We start from the raw sequence: 24,530 nt of genomic DNA on the forward strand, positions 1-24,530 counted from the left end.
ATTGACACCTCGTATACATGTTTTCATTTTATTATTTTTAGCAAGCCAAAAACCCAACGTGGGAAAAGATTCCTTCAAGGCAGGGAATCAAAGATCTATGAAAATACAAAGCGAACTATGTTTGTGAAGGGAGGGAACACTAGCCAAACAGTTACACAGTTATTAAAAGAATTGGTATGTTCTTTCTTAGCGTTGATAATTTATTGTACAATTCATTTTTTAGGTCAATTTCTCAAAACTTTTAAATTGTAATGCATTTCTAAAGGGCAGGTAAACTGCTAATTTATTTTTTCAGAGTTATGCCCCCTTTTGACTTAACTATTTTGTTAAGGTACATTTCTTCAAAAGTATCAAAGATGTTCTCTTTAAACGTTCACTATCAAATTTGAAATGTAAATGACTATTTGTATGGGAAGGTAATCCTGAAAGCTGTTTTTGCTTTGTTATTTCCCTTTTTTGACTGTTTTCACTTCAAACTGGAAGTATTTATTGACTATCAAGGGCTGGTTCTTCTGATAAACACATTTGCAGAGTAATGCCCCGCGGCCTTTCCTATATGTTGCTTTTATTTTACCATCCAGCACAGAGATTAGTGGAGCGGGCTGTCCACAGACAGATCTTGTTTTAAATGATTGACATGACTTGAAAGAAGACTGTAGACCTAATGATTAAGGCTTCTTATATACTTAATTTGTTAAAATAATTTTCATTGTTATTTTTCTTTTCAGTATACATTGAAAAAGATAGATTCTGTCATGTATAAAAGGTAATTAACAGTAATTATTCTTAGGGTTCTGTAGATTGTCCATTATGCCAAGTCATGGAATATATAAACTAAGCCTCAATATTTTGACTGCAAGACCAACTGATTGTACAATCTGATATTACATAGAAGTGTGACCATTGTCTATAGGGCACAATTTGTTGGACTAGCCATGAAATAACAAAACACAAGAAAACCAGAGCAACAGATAAGCTTTTAAAGTGAATTGGGTATTACTCCATCATTTCCTTTGGAATTGGGTATTGGCTCCATTTAATTGGGTATTCCAAAACTCAATACCCTATGATTTCAAGATCAATTGGGTATTCAATTATGAAGATATGAATTTTATGGTTTCAATATCAATAAAATTTAAACTGTTTTAAAAAGAAAATAGGATTAACAATTTACTAGAACTTTTCACAATTGTTTTATTTTTTATATAAAATGCTCATGTTATATTTGATAATATTTTTGAAAAGTTTGTTTTCTGACTGTTTTTTGATTATTTACGACTGTTTTGTTTCAAATCATTTTCCCTTTTGTATGACGCCATAATGTTTTCAAAGCGTCTATTGATACAGCTGGGACCTACTTAATGACGGTCTCCGCAAAATCAATGGTCTCTGCCGATCTGTAAAGACCGTCGGCCTGAGTAGACAAATCGACGGTCTCATGTTTTATTGATATGGCTAAGTTGGTCTTTGGAGACCGGGGACTTTCGAAGACCGCAGACCGTTGATTAGTTAGCATTAATTTGGGAATATTCGGATAACATGCATATCGATATAATTTGTCCAAAACTACGAGCATACAACAGATTAATTTTGCGGTGATGAAAATGACAATACGCACAGGTTTTTTTAGACAATTGCGTATTTTATTTTTTTTAATGGGTTTTGATACACATTCTTAAAAAATCAATTGCGTATTTTATAAAATTAATTGCGTAAATACGCAAATACGTACCTTATCTGTTGCTCTGAAAACTACAGAAACCTGGAATGTTTGAAGAACAACTTGATATCATTGTCTGTTAGAGCACCTCAATATTTCTGTGTTCATCAATCAGCTCTCTGTTCTACTTTTTCTGCCATGTTTAGTTGTTACTGCTTTAAGGCCTTTTTGTTTGATTGTAATTCCAAATAATATTATACAAATTTTCCCTTTTCATGTCAGCTTAAAGGGACTCCACTGCGTTTTTTTGACATGATGGAACTGAAAATATTTTTTCCAGATAATTGTACCATTTGATGTAGGTTTATACCACTAATCTTTGTGCAAAATTTCAGATCATTCGCGCATGCCGTTTTTCCAGAATAATTATTCAAATTGTAAAAAACTGACCCAAACTGAAAAGCGTTTAAACGCTTTTCACCCAAATTAGGCTAAGAAAAGCATGAAAATACGATTTTGAATTTATTTCAAAGTATATTTCTTAACTATCTTTGCATATATTACTGTTGAAAGTGCCCCAGCTCATTTATATAAGAAATTCAAATGTTATGTTTTTAGACTTTTAAACCTCAGTGGAGTCCCTTTAACAGGGCATTGAATACTAAGTGGTTATAGTTTCTTGTTTGAAGTCACATACTATCACTATTGTAACAAAAATTCCAGTAAGGGGCATATTTTCAGCAGACTTCATGGATAACTTGTGGTTCTCCCATGTCACTACATGTATTTAGGTAAATAAAGTTGACAGTGTCATTGTCATTTAAAGTCTACAAATAGTCAAAATTAATTAAGTTTTTTGTAAACATAAATTCTGCTGTAACAAATCTTTAGTACCATAGTCCTACCTTTAAAAGTGATAATTCTTTTTTTTATTTTTAGAAAAAATATCCTTAGACCCTTTGAAGATGAGACACCATTGGTAAGTATCAACAACTAATGGTATCCAACTATCCATAGTTGGTTTCAAAAACAAAATACTTTATTTAGGATGCTAACAGCACTATTTACAGACTTAAAACTTGAATTACAGTTAGCATATTGTTTAATGCAGGTTAGAATGAAATGACAACGACTTTTTCACCACTAGTCAGGCCTGCATTCATTAAGGCAGACCATGTTTCATAGTGTTGGCTTCCTATTTTATAAATTTTCATTGACTGTTTCATTTTACATCAATCATAGACTGTTTCTTAATTAAAATCGGGAGATTCAGGATACAGTCAGACTTGTCAACAAAGGCAACCAAGGGGAAAGTGTAACAGGGTTAATTAGTTGTTTTATCAGAAGGTCCTTTACACTTAGATTTAGAAATGTTAGTGCTTTTATAACTTAACACATATTTGGAAGAATAATACATTGAGGTTAAGAAGTCAATCAATATTTGTCTATTATAACCAAAAATGTAGCAATTAAAATACTGTTTTGGAATGGTAATACATTTATATAATTTGAAGCTCATGAATTGTAAACTTTTGTTTGTAGGAATTTTTCTCTCAGAGGTGTGATGCATCATTGTTCATGTTTGGAAGCCATTCAAAGAAAAGACCAAACAATATTATTATAGGTATACTAAACATTGTTTATTTTGACTCTCAATAATTGAGAGAAAAAAACTTGCATTAAGCATTAAAATTAAAAAAACTGTTAAAGCAGCAGTATGATCATTAATGTAAAAATATTGTGACCTGTCTCTTTAAATACTTAAGATTGTGATTTTGCACTATAAATACTTTCAAATTCTTTTATTGTTCTATAAATACGAGGGGTGTCCCAGAATTACGTGGACTTTTGCTGTAACTCAAAAACTGCTGAAAATAAAAACAAACAAAATTAACATGAACAAAATGCAACTTTATTGCATTAGTACAAAAAATTTCAAAGTTGTTTGGCAACTGGATCAGTGTCTGTGGGCAGGGTAATGAGACAAGGGGTAGCGGGTGCGGGGCAGTCCATTCCGACGTTGCGACGTCATTCCGGTGACGTCGCTAGTTGTTAATAAATGCGTGGCGTCGAATGTCAGTTTTTCTCAACATAGTCGCCGCCTAACTCAATACACCTATGGTGTCGATATATCCACTGGTCGTACACTGCCCTGTACCACTCCTGGTCGAAATCAGCCACCACTTTCTGCGTTGCGAACGAGAGTTCCTGGAAGGAATCGAACTTCCGTCCCTTAAGTGCCGACTTCACAGTTGGAAATACCCGGAAGTCCATCGGCGCCATATCCGGCAAGTAGGGTGCATGCTCCAGAATCTGAAAATCCAGAAGACTGATCTCCAGCCTGGTGGATGCTGCGTTATGGCTTGGCGCGTTATCCTGGTGCAGCAACACCTGATCCAAGGGAACGTTCGGCCGCTTCCGACGCAAGGAACGCACAAGATCTCGCCGTAACACCTGACAAATAGACAATTTATCTACTAAGTAAGCGATATTGTACATATACTTAATCCGCAAATAATGATAATAATAATAATAATAAAAATAATAATGATAAATAATAATAATAAAGCATACTATTAACTTTTGTTACGGTAATAGTAGGTAAAACGACGGTGATAATGCTGATGCCCTATTATTATTATTATTATCATTATTATTATTTATCATTATTATTATTCTTTTTATTATTATTATTATTGTGGAGTTTATTTTGTACGCAAAGACAATGTGCGTTAACAAGGGAAATAACCTATCATGCGCACTGCTTACTATAGCAGTTTGAGTTCACTTTCTTAAAAGCTGAGGCGGATAAATTGCGTTTAAAATAATAAATTGTGATTAGCTTAATTTTTAAAAATATTTTTTTAGCTTGACTTTTTTTTTTTTTGAAAAAAAAGTAGAGGTATTGTTATAGTCACGGCGGCGTTGCCGTTCGCAAACTTGTACCTGGATCATAGCTTTTTTATTTCTTGGTGTATTGTCTTCATACTTGGCCACAACAACCCTTGGGACAAGACCTTCAGTAGACTACACTAACCTTTACCTTCATCCATAAATGACCTTGTCCTTCAAGGTTAAAAGTCCAAATTTTGCTTGTTCATGCTGTTATTGGCTGTAACTTTGTTATTTTTGAATGGATTGTATTCAAACTTGAACATAATAATCTTCAAGGATATCCCTTAAAAATAACCAGACAGACCTGGACCTTCACTCATAAATGACCTTGACTTTGAAGGTCAAATTTTTGAAATTTTCATTTTTTTGGCTATTATTGGCTGTAACTTTGTTATTTTTGAATGGATTGTCTTCAAACTTGAACATAATAATCTTCAAGGATAACCCTTAAAAATAACCAGACAGACCTTGACCTTCACTTATTAATGACCTTGACTTTGAAGTTCAAATTATTGAAATTTTCATTGTTTTGGCTGTAACTGGCTGTAACTTTGCTATTATTGAAGGGATCAACTTCATATTATAACAGAACATACTTTAGGACAAGACCTTGTTGTGACTTTACCACGTGACTCCACCACGTGACTTCACCACATGACTCCACCACGTGACTCCGCCACGACGTGACTCCACGACGTGACTTCACCACATGACTCCACCACATGACTCCACCACATGACTTCACCACGTGACTCCACTACATGACTCCACTACATGACTCTACCACGTGACTCTTCCACTTGACTCTAACACGTGACTCTACCACATGACTCCACCACATGACTCCATGTGGCTTTACAACGTGACTCCACCATGTGACTCTACCACGTGTATCTATTTATAGAATTTTCTATTTATAGAATTGCGTGTTTCTATTTATAGAATTTTCTATTTATAGAATTGCGTGTTTCTATTTATATATATATATAATTTAGTTTATTTATATATACAAAATATATAGACAAAACTTATGTGATAAGACAGACCGATTAATTTTATAAAAAGGAAACGTTAAGATTTTGTTAAAACATTTCTTTGTTTGCTTTTAGAGAAAGTTAAAAGTCGAGCGTTGCCCCCGCCCGGCAGTGGCTCTTGTTTAAACACAAAATTATTGCTTACCCTTGAATAGTACTCAGCATTGACCTTGGTGTCTATGGGTATTGCGTGCTGTATATCATGCTGGCCCTGTCCATGAAGAATATGTACATCTGTTTGCCAACGGATCTCGCCTGTCGTGCCTTCTGTGGGGGTGGAGATCCGCTGGACTTCCACTGGCGGGACTGCTCCTTCGTCTCGGGATCAAAAAGGAAGAGCCACATCTCATCCGTCGTGACGATCGGTTCAGGAAACTGTATCCATCTTTCCGGTATTGGGCCAGGAAGTTGCGCGATGCCGCTACGCGTTTTTCTTGAAGTTCTGGCGTGAGGAGCCGTGGTACCCAGTGAGAGCTAAGTTTCTTCATGTTCAGGTGGGTAGTTAGTATGCGGTGGAAAGTTCCTCTTCCCAAACCCGTGATGTCGCACACGTCCCGCACAGTGTAACGCCTGTCCCGATCTATGACGTCTTTGACTTCCTTAATTGACGCCGCAGTCAACGTTGACTTTCTCCCACGACCCTTGTCGTCTTCAATGTCCTCCCTGCCGTCTCGAAAACGCTTATGCCACTTGAAAACGAGTGATCGACAAACAGGAAGTCTCACTTTTGCAGTCTCCAACATTTCCTGCGTCTGTTTTGGCGTCTCCCCAAGATTAAGACAAAACTTGATGATAGTCCGATGTTCCGCGTAATCCGTGGACGTCATTTTTTGTTAAAAATCCAAGAGCAACGGTTGTCAGTTGTCCGCTGGTAAACAATAGCGGAAACAGCTATGACGTCAAAATTTCAAACGAACGTTCATATGACATCACTGCATATGCTTACGATGTCGCACCATTTTTTACGTATAAATACGCAAGATATACGAAAGTAAAAACAACTTATTAATACAAAATATTGGACTGCCCTGCCCTGCTCATACTGCGTTACTATAGCGACGTAAAATATAGAGAAGCAATGTTAGAAATTTAAAAATAATGGACATATTCATTAAGGATATGTTAAAGGTATTGTGTACAAATTTGCTAAAAAATGCATTAAAAAAAAAAAAGTTATAGCAAAAGTCCACGTAATTCTGGGACACCCCTCGTATATACAAATTATTAACATTTGATTGTTACCTTGCTCTATACTTGCTCTATACATACAAAAATTAGGAGTACAAAATTAATGAGCTACCTTACATGCCTTCTGTTTAACTATACATTTACATTACACATGAAGACATGGATAATGTTTACAAGGGAATTAAAGGCTATAATATAAATATACCATACCCAATAATGATGAAATTGTTAAATAGATGTTAATTAAGTCTTGGATTAATTGTATATAATAGATTTGTTGTTATGCTATTGACAGGTCGAATGTTTGACTATCATGTTCTGGACATGATAGAACTTGGAGTAGAAGGTTTCAAATCAATGTTTGATATAGAGGTAAGATCATTGTGAAACATTTTGAACACTTATATTTTGTGGCAATAATGACTTTACCATGGCTCCAGTATAGGGCCAGGCAAACTGACCTTACCCAAGTAAGTTGATATGTTTCATTAAGGTGACAATGTTAAATTAAAATAACCATTACTATTGCATTATTATTGTATATAATTATTATGAAAATATATTTTAAACTTTAATTCAGGTACCATTTAGATTGAAAAACAAACTTTCTCTCTTTCTTTTAGTGATGCAGCTCATATATGTTGACTGTCTTTTTTTCTTTTCTGTGAAGTTAAAATTGTAAAAAGACTAGCATAATATGACTAGTGGATATCTTCAACACACTACCTGAATTAAATGTGGATAAAAATCGAAAATGAAAAAAGAATGAATACAGATTTATTTGCTTTTCTTTCTGGAAGATTTTTATACTATAACTATGAGCTGTTATAAAAATTTTTAGGGACCAAAGTGCCCAATAGGAACCAAGCCATGCATTATGTTTGCTGGGGAACAGTTTGATACAGATCCTGATTACTCTAGATTAAAAAATCTTTTTGCAGGTAAAATTTTTCATCAAATTTGTCTGCGACAACTGGTACTTGCTGCTTGAAAAATTATTTTGCAAAATAAATCACTTTTGCTATGGTTATAGAGACTTGATGTTAACAGTCAGTGTAAACAAAACTTGTGATGTCACTTGTTTTTTAAACAATAATTTTCCCTCAAATCTATTTTCCTGCCTTGGTGTTGGCACTTTCCTATTTGGTGTCCACAGGTTGCCCTAACAGGAGTCCATTGTGGTTAAATGTTGTCGACTGCAACAAATCATGAATGTTTTCCTTTCTGGCTAGATTTTGTTTCATATATTCAGCATATCAAGATCATGCATATTTATGCCCCCGCCATGTAATGGCCGGGGCATATAGTGTTACCCTGTTCCGTCATTCCGTCCTTCCGTCCTTCCGTCCTTCCATCCTTCCGTCCTTCCGTCATTCTGTCATTCCGTCATCATCAGTTTCCGTTCATTATCTTAAGAACGGTTGGGCATATTCAACTCAAATTTGACATATGGATATGTCATGAGAAAATACAGGTCAAGTTCGAATTTGGTCATGGTTCGATGATTTTTGGCAGAGTTATGCCCCTTTTACTTTAAAAATAATATGAAATTTCAGTTTCCGTTCATTATCTTAAGAACGGTTGGACACATTCAATTCAAACTTGACATATGGATATGTCATGAGAAAATACAGGTCAAGTTCGAATTTGGTTATGGTTCAATGATTTTTGGCAGAGTTATGCCCCTTTTACTTTGAAAAAAATATGAAATTTTCAGTTTCCGTTCATTATCTCCCCAATGGTACAACACAATCAACTCAAACTTGACATATTGATATGTCATGAAAAAATACAGGTCAAGTTCGAATTTGGTCATGGTTCGATGATTTTTGGCAGAGTTATGCCCCTTTTACTTTGAAAATAATATGAAATTTTCAGTTTCCATTCATTATCTCCCTCAAGGTACAACACATTCAACTCAAACGTGACATATGGATGCGTCAAAGGAATGCGCAGGTCAAGTTCAAATTTGGTCATGGTTCAATGATTTTTGGCAGAGTTATGCCCCTTTCACTTTGAAAGTAATATGAAATTTTCAGTTTCCGTTTATTATCTTCCCAATGGTACAACACATTCAACTCAAATTTGACATATGGAAATGTTTTTGGAATGCTCAGGTCAACTTCAAATTTGGTCATGGTTCAATGATTTTTGGCAGAGTAATGCCCCTTTCACTTTGAAAATAATATGAAATTTACAGTTTCTGTTCATTATCTACCCAACAGTGTCACATATTCAACTTTAATTTGACATATGGATATGTCAAAGGAATGGGCAGGTCAAGTTGGAATTTGGTCATGGTTTGATGATTTTTTGGCAGAGTTTGTCTCTTTCACTTTGAAAATAATATAGATACATCTTAGGAATAAGCAGTTTAAGTTTGAATTTGGTCATGGTTCAATGATTTTAGACAAACTTATCTTTCCTGAATGTTGGAAAAATTTTGAACTTTCAGTTTCACCACTCATTCTTTTAGCCATTATTTTGGCTGCAAATATGCAATATGCTATTTCTAAAAGGTTAAGACTGAATAATTTCAGTGCCTTGAACATTGTATGGAAATGGTTTGTGTTAACATTGAAAAGTTTTAAGGGCTTTGAACTTAAAATGAAAAAAATAATTAATGCACCATCTGAAATTTTGGCTGCATGCGGGGGCATCCGTGGCATGATGACACATTTCTAGTTTCAATAAATTTTCATTTTAATTTCATTTCAGACAAGAGTATCCACTTTATATCCTACATTTATTATATATCTTCATTTTAGATAACAGCACCTTCACAGTAACATTTTATGCTCTCTTTTGAAGTATTAAAATTAACAAAACTATATTTTAATTATTTTTGATAGCGTATTAGTGACCTTATGAAAAATAAACTTTAAATATATTGTTTCAGATTTTTTCCGAGGCTCTATTATAAAACAGATAAGGTTACAAGGTATAGAGCATGTTATAATGATATCTGCAATAGATGGAAAAATCTATATCAGAAACTACAGGTAAGCTATCTGTATATGTAGCATGTTTGGTAAGGTGGTCAAGGTCATTGACTTCTGTTGGTTTGTATATCAACTAGAATGTTTAATGACTATATTAGGATACTATACTTACTTGTAGTACCTGTGTGGTGTCATGTAGAAGATCCCCTTGTCTGAAATAACAAGCTCCTTTACCAGTAAAATTTGGGAAGTTCTGTATGACCTTAAAAGTGTATTTGTGATTTTATATCCAACACAACTGAAAATGTTTGTTATCAGATACACTTGGTAACATGGAAGTCGAGCCAATATATATAGATATACGACAAGTCTATGTATGAGATCTTTTATAAAACTACTAAAACAATACATTTATGACTTTTGTATAGAAAAACAAATTAATTTTCATATATAATTTTATTATGCCCCCGCCATGTAAATTCCGTCATTCTGTCATCATCAGTTTACGTTCATTATCTTAAAAACGGTTGCACACATTCAACTCAAATTTATGGATATGTCATGAGAAAATACAGGTCAAGTTCGAATTTGGTCATGGTTCGATGATTTTTGGCAGAGTTATGCCCCTTTTACATTGAAAATAATATTATAATTTTAAGTTTCTGTTCATTATCTCCCCAATGGTACAACACATTCAACTCAAACTTGACATATGGATGCGTCTAAGGAATGCGCAGGTCAAGTTTGAATTTGGTCATGGTTCAATGATTTTTGGCAGAGTTATGCCCCTTTTACTATGAAAATTACTAGAAATTTTCAGTTTCCGTTCATTATCTCCCCTACGGTACAACACATTCAACTCAAACTTGACATATGGATATGTCATGAGAAAATACAGGTCAAGTTCGAATTTGGTCATGGTTCGAAAATTTTTGGCAGAGTTATGCATCTTTTACTTTGAAAACAATATGAAATTTTCAGTTTCCATTCATTATCTCCCCAATGGTACAACACATTCAACTCAAACTTGACATATGGATACGTCAAAGGAATGCGCAGGTCAAGTTCAAATTTGGTCATGGTTCAATGATTTTTGGCAGAGTTATGCCCCTTTCACTTTGAAAATAATATGAAATTTACAGTTTCTGTTCATTATCTACCCAACAGTATTACATATTCAACTCAAATTTGTCAAATGAATGGGCAGGTCAAGTTGGAATTTGGTCATGGTTTGATGATTTTTTGGCAGAGTTATGTCCCTTTCACTTTGAAAATAATGTAGATACATCTTAGGAATAAGCAGTTTAAGTTTGAATATGGTCGTGGTTCAATGATTTTGGACAAACTTATCTTTCCTGAATGTTGGAAAATTTTTGAACTTTCAGTTTCAGCACTCATACTTTTGTGGAAATGTATGTAGCCATTATTTTGGGTACAAATATGCAATATGCTATTTTCAAAAGGTTAAGACTGAATAATTTCAGTGCCTTGAACATTGTATGAAAATGGTTTGTGTTAACATTGTAAAGTTTTAAGGGCTTTGAACTTAAAATGAAAGAAATAATTTGTGCAAACAAATTTGAAACTAAATATTATAACATCTGAAATTTTGGTTGCATGCGGGGGCATCCGTGGCATGAAGACACATTTCTAGTTTATTAGTATATAAGGAAAATTCCTGTGCTCAAAGCAAACTGGTTAATAAAGATCCTAGACTGCTGAGAAAACTTGTGTTTCTGGATGACTGCACTTTGGAAACAAATCTTTGTGAGCTATAGGTTATCTTGTGGGTAAGTTAAATGATGACATTTAGTTATAGGCTTTCAATGTACATGTATGTATGTAAAAGTGTTTTGTGTGTGTCAGATTTGACTATATAATTGTTCTATATTATCTGTTACTTCAGAATTATATTAAAGAAGTCTGGTAGTAAAGTACCTCGTATAGAACTAGAAGATATGGGACCTTCTATAGACCTGACATTAAGGAGAACTAAGATTGCCTCAGATGATTTATACAAGAGAAGCTTGAGAAAACCAAAAACAGCTACTGTAAGATATAAACCTTTTCTCTGTATATTTTTATTATTCTTTATGATATTTTAATGTACAAGTAGATACTTTGATAAAATAGACAGAATGAACAGACTCTGTACAGGGTGCAGATAATACATCATAAATGTTCAGAAAGCTGAAGGGGGAAAACAATTAGCCAATGTAATGATAATACTGAATAGAATATGCAAAATGTGATCAGTATGACTGTTAATAAAGTTATTTAGTACAACTGCATTTAAATTCCTGAGATGTTACATTTTGCATACATACGAAGGAAAAATTAATGTATACCAGTCAAATATTCTATTAAGTTTCATCCATATTGTCATTTCTCTTGAAATTTCTATAAATGGCTATACTGTTGTAAAATGATCTTTACAGTAATGTTGTTCTCATAGATTTGCAATAAAAAAGGCCTAATTTATAGTATTTTACTGATACCATAACCTTAGTAGATTCTACTTCAAGAAATGAATGATAAAGTACAGTTCTCTTTTGTCACAATGGACCAAGACATGAAATAATCTCTTCTTAAGCTTTTTCATATTGATATACATTCAATTAAATTTCAAATACAGAAGTGAACATGTCAAGGGTAATATTGTAAACTTATTTTTCAGGTGAAGAAGAGGAAGAACATATCCCAGGATGCATTTGGTTCCCAGCTTGGTAGAATACATATGCAGAAACAAGACTTGGCAAACCTACAGACAAGAAAAATGAAGGGATTAAAAAGACAAAATAAAGGCAATAATGAACCAGGTACCAGCCCTAAAAAGTCAAAGAAAACTGTAGAAGAATCAGACACTTGAAGATGGAAAATTCTGTAGAAAATATACAATGTAAATTAAATCTTTTGCTTTAGAGCCAGCAATTTTGAAGTCCCTCTGGCAACACACATTAATCTCAGTAAATAAAATGATGTTGAGGAATAAATTATTTAAGAAAGATCAAATATGTACCAAGATATGGGACTCATTATTTTTTTTAATGAAATATGCAAACTCATTAATAAAATTAAATATTTGTTACATGGACACTTCAAAGACTTGTCTCTCACACCATTGTGAGTAGGAATCTTGTCAGGGACTTATTTTTATATCTATGTGAGAAAACTATCCTGCTACCCTGCTACATTACACAAGGTCTGTAGTTTTATCAGAAGTTTTCCTGCACCAGATAAGATGGAAAGTCACCAAAAAACCTTGTGACTGAAAAACAAATTATTACGACAGTTAAAAAGTTGAGAGTTTTGCCAAGATCCTCTTGATAATTTATATATATTTTTGTGTGCAAGACAAGTTTTTAAATCTTGATTTTACAAGAAAACTATCTAGAAACGGAAATAATTACTTGCGTCAATACCATCAAATTAAGATAAAACAAACTCAGTTATTTTAGATGTCTTTATTGTGCAAGTACATTCATATACAGTCATTTATAACTTTGTATTAGAACTATTGATTTTCCTGAATTCTCCAGGACTTCCAACTTGCCCATCAAGGTCATATTTTAAAATTTATTATAAATTTATTTAATGTTTGATCATGTTCAGACTTGGCTCTTGTTTGTTTTAATGTTTACTTAATATTGCATCTTTCATAGGAATCGAGGTTACCTAGGATGCAAAAGGGTTTCATACTTTTTCATTTGAAACCATCTATTATTAAGAATCTTAGGTAATTGGTATTTACGAAACTTGTATAAGCATTGGACTGGTAAAAGTTCAAGGTCTCTTTAACCTTAAAATTATATATTGTTTTTAGCAGGGCTGTCATTGATGAAAAATTTTGTATCAATATATCCAGAGACAAATATCAATGATATATTGATGACATCATGTATTAACTTTGAACATAGATTCAATGAAAAACATTGAAATATGTGTTATAAATTTGGATCATTGTGTTGTGCATGCTTGTATTAGACATTACAAATACTACAAACTAACAAAAAGTTTGTTTTTTCTGTTATTTTTGTCACTGACATTTTCCAAGTAAGCCCAGAAAACTGGAAAAAAGTTACTTCTCTAATTAGGCAAAATAGAGGTATATTTACTAACGGAAATGAATTTTAGCTTGTATCGATATTGTATCGGATGAAGAATATTGACAATATATCTATATTGCGATATTCAATGACAGCCCTAGTTTCAGTTTTGCATCTTGTTTGTACCTGTATTTACAGGTACCATCTAATGTAGATGTGTTGTTGTTTTTTTTTTTCAAAACTTTTTTGGCACATTATATAAATGTGTATTAGCTGTCTTCTGCATACCATGCAATGTAATAAAACAATTGACAATTTGTTAAAATCTATTTTCAAAACAATTTTATCATTAATGAAATAAAAATATCTTAACAAATTACTTTGTTGTTATTACAGTAAAATTAAATGATTAGACAGGTGTCTGTCTTATTACGGTGAAATAACATATGTTAACAATTAATAGTTTAATTATTTATACAGTAATGTAAAATAAGATGATTTAACACAAATTTTATTGTATAACTATTAAATTGAAAAAATAAAATATTGAATGTGTTATTAAAACAAGGCAAGAAAGTACATGTATTATTAATATTTGCTTACATATGATATTGTAAAAGAAGTTGCATGTATAACTGGGTAAGTAGTTTAGCCCAACTATTGTTCGAATAGTCGAACTTAAAAACGTTAAAACCTGTTCTTATTGCAGTTTAATGAAAAAATATTCAATGAGTAATAATATTCATTTAGTAATTAATATTTTCTCACTAAAACATTTTCAAGCTCCAGGCTATTTACTATTTGACATGTGCTTTTGGAAAATATCTTGCTTCCATGATATTTTGTCCACCTGCATGTAATTGTTTTTCTGGTTTACATATTGTGTCATGACAATGGTATGACTCTATCTTCCCGGCCCTTGATATCATTGAAGAATAATGTACTGAATGCATCATTTAACATTTCTGGGTACTCTTCCATCCAGCTTGTGTAATCACAGGCAAAGTTAACCTCACTCAACATCGGCTGTACATACTTCTCCCCTACAAGATTAAGAGGAAAAGGGTTATCTGATTTCATTATAACTACATGTTATATATATAGTATATAAATCATGTAGCATTGATGTTAACCCTTACCCTGCTGGCTGGAACTGAATTCACATCTTTGCCGTCTGATCATGGTCTAAACTGTTTGCTGTTCAGTCAGATATTTTGAAATTTGCACTAAACATAATAAACGGTTATGTCCAGAATGTAAGATGGACAAGTCCATTTAAGATATACATGTAGTGTAATAAGAGTGAAAATACACCTACATGTATAATTTTGTTTGTGATTTCTTTCTAAAGCAATGTACAATGTAACTATGTGCAATGTAAATCATAAATAATGAAGAAACAAAAGAAAATAAGCAAGCATTTTGTAATTACAGCAGATGGTTTTCATATAAGGTTGGAATGATATATCTTATTCAAACGGGAAACAGATTATTTTTTTATTTTTAGTATTACAGTGTCTTTGACTGTAGGGGACCCAAATACAATCCAAAGCAAGTCTCTACATAAGCTTGCTGTACACCAAGTTTCATTGACCAGAGACCAAGACGCAGAGTTCATCTGAATAAAACCCCATTAGCATAAATAAAACATTTAATTTACCTTTTTCATTTGTGCTCCACTGTAACAGTAAATCAATACCATAAACAGCCCTAGAGAGGGGAAAATGTCCAATCCCTGCTGGGGGATCTTTACTGGTTGCTGCCTGGAATACTTCCAGAAACATCTTGTGTATTTCAGCCTTAAATAACAAATAAAACCATTCCTTTGTAATACTTTTATGTTATCTTCAAATGTTAAACAATATCCTAGGTTATCTTTTGGCCTGTAATTAACATAGCAAGTATGTCTCAGAAATGGCCTGTTTGGTTGGGAAAAAAAAGTGACACAGGTGCCAATTGGCTGTCAAATTATCTATTAAAGCTGCATGCCTTCAGTTGAGCCAAAATATTTCAAGATAATCAAACTAGAGAAAAATGTTCTGAGATATTAAGGAAAGTAAAAAAGTTTCAAGTAATAATTTACATATTATATGCAATTAATAAGTGATTTTGGTATATTTACCAAAATGCAGTAAGGGCTATTTTGCATATTTTAACCTTCTTTTTTGGTAATTGGGGTTATGAGTGATGTTTGCAATGTCTTAATTACTTTCTTTGTTCACTTAACAATACATGTATTTAACTTTTAATACATTTTCAAAATTTCAATGAAAATGAGCATAAATCTGGAGGTATGCTGCTTTCAACACACAACATCAAACAACTAGAACTATCGCTGAATGCGATTCATACCCCCACCAATGTCCTTGACAGAAGACCACTTGGAAAGGTGGTTAAGGGAATAACTTATGTGGCACAAATACATAAAAAGAAATTATCTCTGGTGAAAAAAAGACTAATTGTACAGGTAATAGTATAAATATATATTATCAAATCATGTTCAAAACAGTTACAAATAACCTTTCATTTTCCCAATGTATTAAACATTTTATTTATAAGTCAATTTTGACCTTCAAGTGTGGCCTTGACCTTAATCTGGCACAAGGGTAAGATGGGTTTTGCACATCACCCAGTTTGGTTGAACATTTGAGTAAGTTTGAAGAAAATCCTTCCATTAGTATAGAATTTATAGAGTAGACACAATATATTGTCTAGTATTGGTTGTATGTAAATTTGAAGACTTAAAAAGGGGCATAACTTTGTCAAAATGCAATACAGAGTAATGAAACTTGACCCGCATATCTTATTTGCCACACCTCATATATCTTTTAAGTTTCAAGCAAATGCCTGTGCTAGTTTCAGAATTATTCCAGTACATGTTAAAATTTAAGAACATTTTCTAAGTCAATTTTTGACTTTCAAGTGTGACCTTGACCTTTAGCCGGCACAAAGGTGACATGGATTCTACACATAACCTTGTTGGGGTGAACATTTGAGTAAAGTTTGAAGAAAATTCTTCCATTAGTATAGGATTTATAGAGCAGACACAACATATTGTCTAATATTTGATTGTATGTAAATTTGAAGACTTAAAAAGGGGCATAACTTTGGTAAAATGCGATACAGAGTTATGAAACTTGAACAAACAGCATATCAGAATTGTGACCCTTCAAAAATATTTTAAGTTTCAAGCAAATACCTTTTCTAGATTTAGAAATATTCAAATAAATGTTAAAATTTAAGAATATTTTCTAAGTCAATTATTGACCTTTAAGTGTGACCTTGACCTTTAACCAGCAAATGAGTGACATAAGTTCTGCACATCTCCTAGTTGAGATGAACATTTGAGCCAAGATTGAAGAAAATATTTCAATTAGTGTAGGACTTACAGAGCGGACATGACATACCGTGTAATATTAGATTGTTTGATATTTGACCTTCAATTGTGACCTTGACCTTGAGCTGACACATGGGTAGCATGGATTCTGCACATCCCCATGTTGAGGTAATTATTTGAGCCAAGTATGAAGAAAATCTTTCAATTAGTGTAGGACTTACAGAGCGGACACAACATACTAAGTAATATTTGATTGTTTGATATTTGACCTTCGAGTGTGACCTTGACCTTGAGCTGGCACATGGGCAACATGGGTTCTGCACATCCCCTTGTTGAGGTGACGTTTGAGCCAAGTTTGAAGAAAAACTTTCAAGTAGTGTAGGACTTACAGAGTGGACACGACATACTGTGTAATATTTAATTGTTTGGTATTTGGCCTACAATTGTGACCTTGACCTTGAGCTGACACATAGGCGACATGGGTTGTGCACATCCCCTGGTTGAGGTGAACATTTGAGCCAAGTTTGAAGAAAATCTTTCAAGTAGTGTAGGACTTACAGAGCGGACACAACATACTGAGTAATATTTGATAGTGTTTGATATTTGACCTTCAATTGTGACCTTGACCTTGAGCTGACACATGGGCAATATGGGTTCTGCACATCCCCTTGTTGAGGTGAACATTTGAGCCAAGTTTGAAGAAAATCCTTCAATTGGTATAGGAGTTATAGAGCGGACATGAAAATGGAGACGGACCGACCGACCAATGCAACAAAGCAAATCCATTATAGCCCCCCCCACATTTTGTGGTGGGGGTATAATAAGATATTTTAAATGATCAGTTCTTTTATTCAGATAAAAATAAAAATATACCTCTATAGTTTCCCATTTAAATCCTGGATTTTCAGCTTCAAACGGTTCTATAAACTGTTCTGTATACATCTGTCCATATGTACAAATAAACAATTGTCATCAACATACAAATATACAAACATGACTCAAAAAATATAATAACATAGTCAACATTTTATGACCTAGATTAAGGAAAAATCAAATTATTAAAGTCAGACACTCTTGTAATGGCAAATGGAAGAAATGTTTCTTTATCAAAATCCTAGTTAATCCAGTGTGATGTAATCGCGTGTTTATAAACAATTACTGAACATTTATTATCTATTATTAAATTGTAAGAACATACTTCATCTCAAGGTTTTTAGTGTCCAATTCTGAGACAAAAATATGCAAGTAAATATGGAAAATAGAAATACTTACACCAGGTCTGTATACGTTATATTCATAAAGACCAACATATGTCAAATGCCTCAAGAAATCATCAAAGTCAGTAAGCTCATACTGTCTGAAATAATGATTAAACCATCATTATAAACAAATATCAACTATAAAGAAATAACTACATGTAATTAATATATGAGGAACACATGACAATGTCGAAACAAGTTAAAAATTTTATTAAAATCCTACTAGTTTTGAGTATGCACTACCTAAACATTTTCAAGCTAATTAAAAATTAAGTTAAACAGTACCTTGGGACTTTGTTAATTTGAAATTTGATATTCCACCTAACAATGTTCCTGCAGGTTAAGATGTCAATAATAATAATAATGTTTATAATTTTCTAGCATTCTCACCTTCCTTCACTTACAAAACATAGTAAAAGCAATAGTCTTCAACTTAAAAACTTCAAACAACATTTTAAACTTAATATATTTACAAAAAGTATATTGTCTTTTATATATTTGACAACTTAAAAAAAACGAATAAATTAAAGGAACTCCACTGAGGCCCAAAAGCCTAAAAACATAAAATTTGAAATTCTTACATAGATCAACTGGGACAATATACTCGGTTGTAAATTGAAAATTGTACTTTTGTGCTATTTTTTGCCTAATTTAAATGAAAAGCATTCTATTTTGGGTACTTTTCAAAATTAGAATGATTACTTTCAAAAAAAAACAGAGCGAAATTTTGCATGCAAGTTATTGGTCTAAACCTAAATCATATGGAACATTCTTCTAAATTATTTCCAGTCCCATCATGTAAAAAACCTCTGTGGAGTCCCTTTAAGCAAATACATGTATTTTCAAAAAACAATGCCAGTTAATTATACATACTTGTGCCCTCTTCTGACACTAAATGGTTTATACACCCAAAGTTTTAGTGGATTTTTACTGGCCATAAACACAAGGAAACGAAAGTCCACCTTCACATCTGACTTGATGTCTTCTCTGTAAATAGTTACTGTGTCCGAAATGTACTTACATGCTATCTATAAATAATCAACATGTACATGATTGAATATAGGATAATACATACATAACAATACAATCATATCTGCATGTGAGACCTACAAAAATTTTGTTTATATATTACTGTTACATAAGCAATTATTTGCATCACCACACACACACAAATTAATTTCTTTTATTGTTGCCTTTAACAGACGCCTGTTGGCAGGGCAATTACAGTGCTCATATTTGGATATTACCTTGAAGACCAATGGTGGTATTTTGAAATATTAGTTCACAGGTATGCTGTGTACAAAAGTCTCAGTTGTTGGTGAACAGACAGATGAGAAGCAAGCAGTATGGGAGGCATATAAGTCATCAACACATACACATAAATAATCAAAGGAAAATGATAAGTAGACACAATGATTTAACTACATATAAAAACACACCTTTGGACCACTTTCAGAGAAGCGTACAATTTGGTTGATATCATTACTAACTGTAATGTCAGCTGAGTTTGACAGATTCCAGGGCTTCAATATCCACACATTATCCAAACCTCTGTAATAGTAACAGTAATTGATTTATTCACTGCAACAACAATTTACACCCAACAAGCAGAAATGGTAACTTGTACTATCACCCAAAATGCTTGGATCAATTTCTGTGTGCTTAGATAGGCCAATACTTTTGTTATGAGATTAAATTGTTCCGTCCCTAGGTTTGGCTATTTGTCTACCACTTTTTGATACCATCATACAAGTTATATAGTGTAGAATTATTTTTACTGGAAATTATGTACTGGTACAATGCTCACATAAACACACCATCATTTTATTACTGAAACACACCAATAAGCTACAAATTCAACAAGAGGGCCATGATGGCCCTGAGGTCGCTCACCTGTATTTAGGCCCCCGGAGCGGGGCTAGTTTAAACCCTAGGGCTTTTATTTAAACAAACTTGGAAGACACTCATTAGAAGATGTTTCATGATGTTAAGTTTTTACTTCACACATATAATGAAAAACAATGACCTCCCCCCCCCTCTTTGGCAGGGCCAATTTTAACCCAAGGGCTTTTATTTGAACAAACTTGGTAGACACCCACAAAAAGATGTTTCCTGCAATCTAACCTCTAGCTCATTGGGATTTTTAAAAGAAGATTTTTAAAAATTTTGCTGTACACATATAGTTAAAAACAATTGGACCTCTGGGGTGGGGCCAGTTTTAGCCCTAGGGTGGTTATTTGAACAAACTTTGTAGACACTTACTAGAAGATGTTTCATGCTTAATATCTAAACTCTAGCTATTTGGGTTTTTTCAAAGAAGATTTTTAAGTTTTTGCCATACACATATAAGGAAAATCAATGACCCCCCGGGGCCGGGCCAATTTTGACCCGTGGGCTTTTACTTGAACAAACTTTGTAGACACCCATTAGCACATGTTTAATGCTAAATATCTTAGGTCTAGCTCTTTGGGTTCTTTAAAAGCAGATTTTTTAAGTTTTTACTACAGTGGAGCCTTGCTAATCCGAACCCTTCTAATCCAGAATCCTTTCTTATCCGAACGAAGTGTCCGGTCCCGATTTTATTCGTTCTATTTTCAATAGTAAAAAACTTTCGGATCCGGAACCTGTCTACTCCGAATTCCGGACGATTTTTTTAAATTTTTGTTCTTATTTTACTCTAAAATTTACCTCTCGGATCCGAACAGATTTTGCCAAATATCACACCTTCATTCAAAATAACAAATAATCGCACATATTACAGGTGTAAACATACACCAAACTGATAAGTGTTATTTCGCTTGATTAATGGGTGAAACGTATGATCTGCGAAGGTGTGAAAATTACAATTAGCTTGCCTTGTTATCTTCTATAATTGCTTAATTGATTGTTTATTGTCAGCTTATATAAATATTTTGATATAATGCAATAGAAATATCTTTTAATCCTTTGTATAGGATTCAATGATACGTGATTAAGTAATGAAAATTAATGGAAACTGTCAGTGAATTCGGATAGTCGCTGAATCGGATACGAGTTTACAAACAACAACTGACAAATGCTGGTACGAATATCAAATCATGTCTCGGCCTCCTGTTTAACATCGTAGGTTAACTTACCCTTGAGGACATAATATTTTTGCTTATTTATTTATTTCTATTTCTTTATTTTTGTATTCACATGTAGTATAATGAACGATAAGAGACTGCAAAAATAAAATATCTAAATTGCAATTTCAAATGCTTTCCCGTTTTCCTTAAACTATTTTGCAAATAACATGAAAAATACATGTAAAAAAACCTCCTAATTCGGAAACCTTTCTAATCCGGAAACCTTTCTAATTCGAACTTTTCTTCAGGTCCGGACGAGTTCGGATTAGACAGGTTCCACTGTATATGCATATAGGGAAAATCAATGACCCCCTGGGGCGGGGCCAATTTTGACCCCAGGGCTTTTATTTGAACAAACTTGGTAGACACTTATTAGAAGATGTTTCATGCTAAATATCTTAGCTCTAGCTCTATGGGTTCTTTAAAAGAAGATTTTTTAAGTTTTTACTATATGCATATAGGGAAAATCAATGACCCCCTGGGGCGGGGCCAATTTTGACCCCAGGGCTTTTATTTGAACAAACTTGGTAGACACTTATTAGAAGATGTTTCATGCTAAATATCTTAGCTCTAGCTCTATGGGTTCTTTAATAAAAGATTTTTTAAGTTTTTACTATATGCATATAGGGAAAATCAATGACCCCGGGGCAGGGCCAATTTTGACCCCAAGGCTTTTATTTGAACAAACTTTGTAGACACCCATTAGAACATGTTTCATGCTTAATATCTTAGCTCTAGCTCTATGGGTTCTTTAATAGAAGATTTTTTAAGTTTTTACTATATGCATATAGGGAAAATCAATGACCCCGGGGCAGGGCCAATTTTGACCCCAAGGCTTTTATTTGAACAAACTTTGTAGACACCCATTAGAACATGTTTCATGCTAAATATCTTAGCTCTAGCTCTTTGGGTTCTTTAAAAGAAGATTTTTTAAGTTTTTACTATATGCATATGGGGAAAATCAATGACCCCCTGGGGCAGGGCCAATTTTGAAACAAAGGCTTTTATTTGAACAAACTTGGTAGACACTTATTAGAAGATGTTTCATGCTCGATATCTTAGCTCTAGCTCTATGGGTTCTTTAAAAGAAGATTTTTTAAGTTTTTACTATATGCATATAGGGAAAATCAATGACCCCATGGGGCAGGGCCAATTTTGACCCCAGGGCTTTTATTTGAACAAACTTGGTAGACATTTACTAGATGATGTTTCATGCTAAATATCTTAGCTCTAGCTCCATGGGTTCTTTAAAAGAAGAATTTTTAAGTTTTTACTATATGTATATGGGGAAAATCAATGACCCCCTGGGGCGGGGCCAATTTTGACCCCAGGGCTTTTATTTGAACAAACTTGGTAAAAACTTACTAGAAGATGTTTCATGCCAAATATCTAAGCTCTAGCTCTTTGGGGTTTTTAAAAGAAGATATTTAAAGTTTTTTCTTTCGGTTGCCATGGCAACCAGAGTTCTGCATGGAATTAAATTCTTTGAACAATTTTTAAAGGTGACCACCAAAGGAACATTTCTGTGAAGTTTGGATGAAATTGGCTTAGTGGTTTATGAGGAGGTGTCATTTGAAGCAAAATTTTACGGACGGACGCCGGACGAAAAGCGATCACAAAAGCTCACCCTGTCACTTTGTGACAGGTAAGCTAAAAATAAAAGTAAGCTAGTTAAAATGTACAACTCATTGAATGTTGTTAATATACAGAATGATCATATAATAAGAAAAGACTCTCACTTTTCTTCTCGGTGTTGAAAGTAGGAAACAAATTTGTCCATTTCAGTATTCAGATTATATGAGACTGGCAACCATTTTGGTGAACCTTCCAGCGTTTTGGCATCAAACTTTCCACTCCCTGCTCGTCGGCACACAATTGGTAACAAATCTTTTACTGTTAAACACTGTTCACTAGGAAACTGATTAATGTATTTGTAAGTTCCTCCACCATAAAGGGAACTGAAATACAAATAATAACCTTTGTTAAATCTCATAGCACTGCTAAGTACAAGGAAAACAAAATACAACAAGAATGTCGAACGACACATATACCCCCTTTCTAGCCATTGACTCACATAATTGGTAATTGTATTACAGAAACTTGCCAAAAATGGGTACATGGAAGTGTTCAATTATGGAAAAATCAACGGAAACCATTTTGACATTTAAGGCCCATGTGACATTGACCTTTGACCTAATGACCCCTAAATCAATAGAGGTCATCTACTACTTATGACCAATAACTAGGTGAAATATGAAGACTTTGTGATGAATACTTTTCAAGATAATCAGCGGAAACCCTTTTGACATTTAAGGCCCCTGTGACTTTGACCTTTGACTTAGTGACCCCAAAATCAATAGGGGTCATCTACTAGTTATGACTAATCACTATGTGAAATATGAAGACTTTGTGATACATACTTTTCAAGATAATCAGCGGAAACCATTTTGACATTTTAAGGTCCCTGTGACCTTGACCTTTGACCTAGTGACCCCAAAATCAATAGGGGTCATCTACTAGTGATGACCAATCACTATGTGAAATATGAAGACTTTGTGATACAGACTTTTCAATAAAATCAGCGGAAACCATTTTGACATTTAAGGCCCCTGTGACTTTGACCTTTGACCTAGTGACCCTAAAATCAATAGGGGTCATCTAGTAGTAATGACCAAGCACTGTGTGAAATATGAAGACTTTGTGATACAGACTTTTCAAGAAAATCAGCGGAAACCATTTTGACATTTAAGGCCCCTGTGACCTTGACCATTGACCTAGTGACCCCAAAATCAATAGGGGTCATCTAGTAGTTATGACCAATCACTGTGTGAACTATGAAGACTTTGTGATACACACTTTTCAAGATAATCAGCGGAAACCATTTTGACATTTAAGGTCCCTGTGACCTTGACCTTTGTCCTAGTGACCCCTAAATCGATAGGGGTCATCTACTAGTTATGACCAATCACTATGTGAAATATGAAAACTTTGTGATAAATCCTTTTCAAGATAATCAGCGGAAACCATTTTGACATTTTAAGGTCCCTGTGACCTTGACCTTT

The 24,530-nt window shown here is 33.6% G+C and overlaps 2 protein-coding genes across 2 annotated transcripts in view; one reads left to right on the plus strand and one right to left on the minus strand.

The window, feature by feature from the left end:
* Positions 1-13,998, plus strand: LOC132715995 (ribosome production factor 2 homolog; the record flags this gene model as incomplete). The annotated part of the gene is made up of 9 exons (XM_060699127.1): positions 1-174; positions 729-766; positions 2,600-2,639; positions 3,203-3,284; positions 7,073-7,149; positions 7,619-7,718; positions 9,677-9,779; positions 11,626-11,770; positions 12,397-13,998. Coding segments are annotated over 9 exons (951 nt in total), but the record flags the coding sequence as incomplete, so codon positions are not given.
* LOC132715996 (tubulin--tyrosine ligase-like protein 12) overlaps positions 13,985-24,530 on the minus strand; it is a 24,297-nt gene continuing 13,751 nt past the window's right edge. The window contains exons 8-14 of the mRNA XM_060699128.1: positions 23,208-23,426; positions 19,801-19,912; positions 19,235-19,389; positions 18,375-18,459; positions 17,976-18,044; positions 15,426-15,564; positions 13,985-14,808 (exon numbers count right to left, since the gene is read on the minus strand). Of these exons, the coding sequence (XP_060555111.1) occupies positions 14,651-14,808; positions 15,426-15,564; positions 17,976-18,044; positions 18,375-18,459; positions 19,235-19,389; positions 19,801-19,912; positions 23,208-23,426 (937 nt within the window). The 3' untranslated portion in view covers positions 13,985-14,650. The remainder of the gene's footprint in view (positions 14,809-15,425; positions 15,565-17,975; positions 18,045-18,374; positions 18,460-19,234; positions 19,390-19,800; positions 19,913-23,207; positions 23,427-24,530) is intronic.

The sequence above is a fragment of the Ruditapes philippinarum genome, unplaced genomic scaffold, assembly GCF_026571515.1.
Source record: "Ruditapes philippinarum isolate M1 unplaced genomic scaffold, ASM2657151v2 ctg2219_1_1_1_1, whole genome shotgun sequence".
Classification (NCBI taxonomy): Eukaryota; Metazoa; Mollusca; class Bivalvia; order Venerida; family Veneridae; genus Ruditapes; species Ruditapes philippinarum.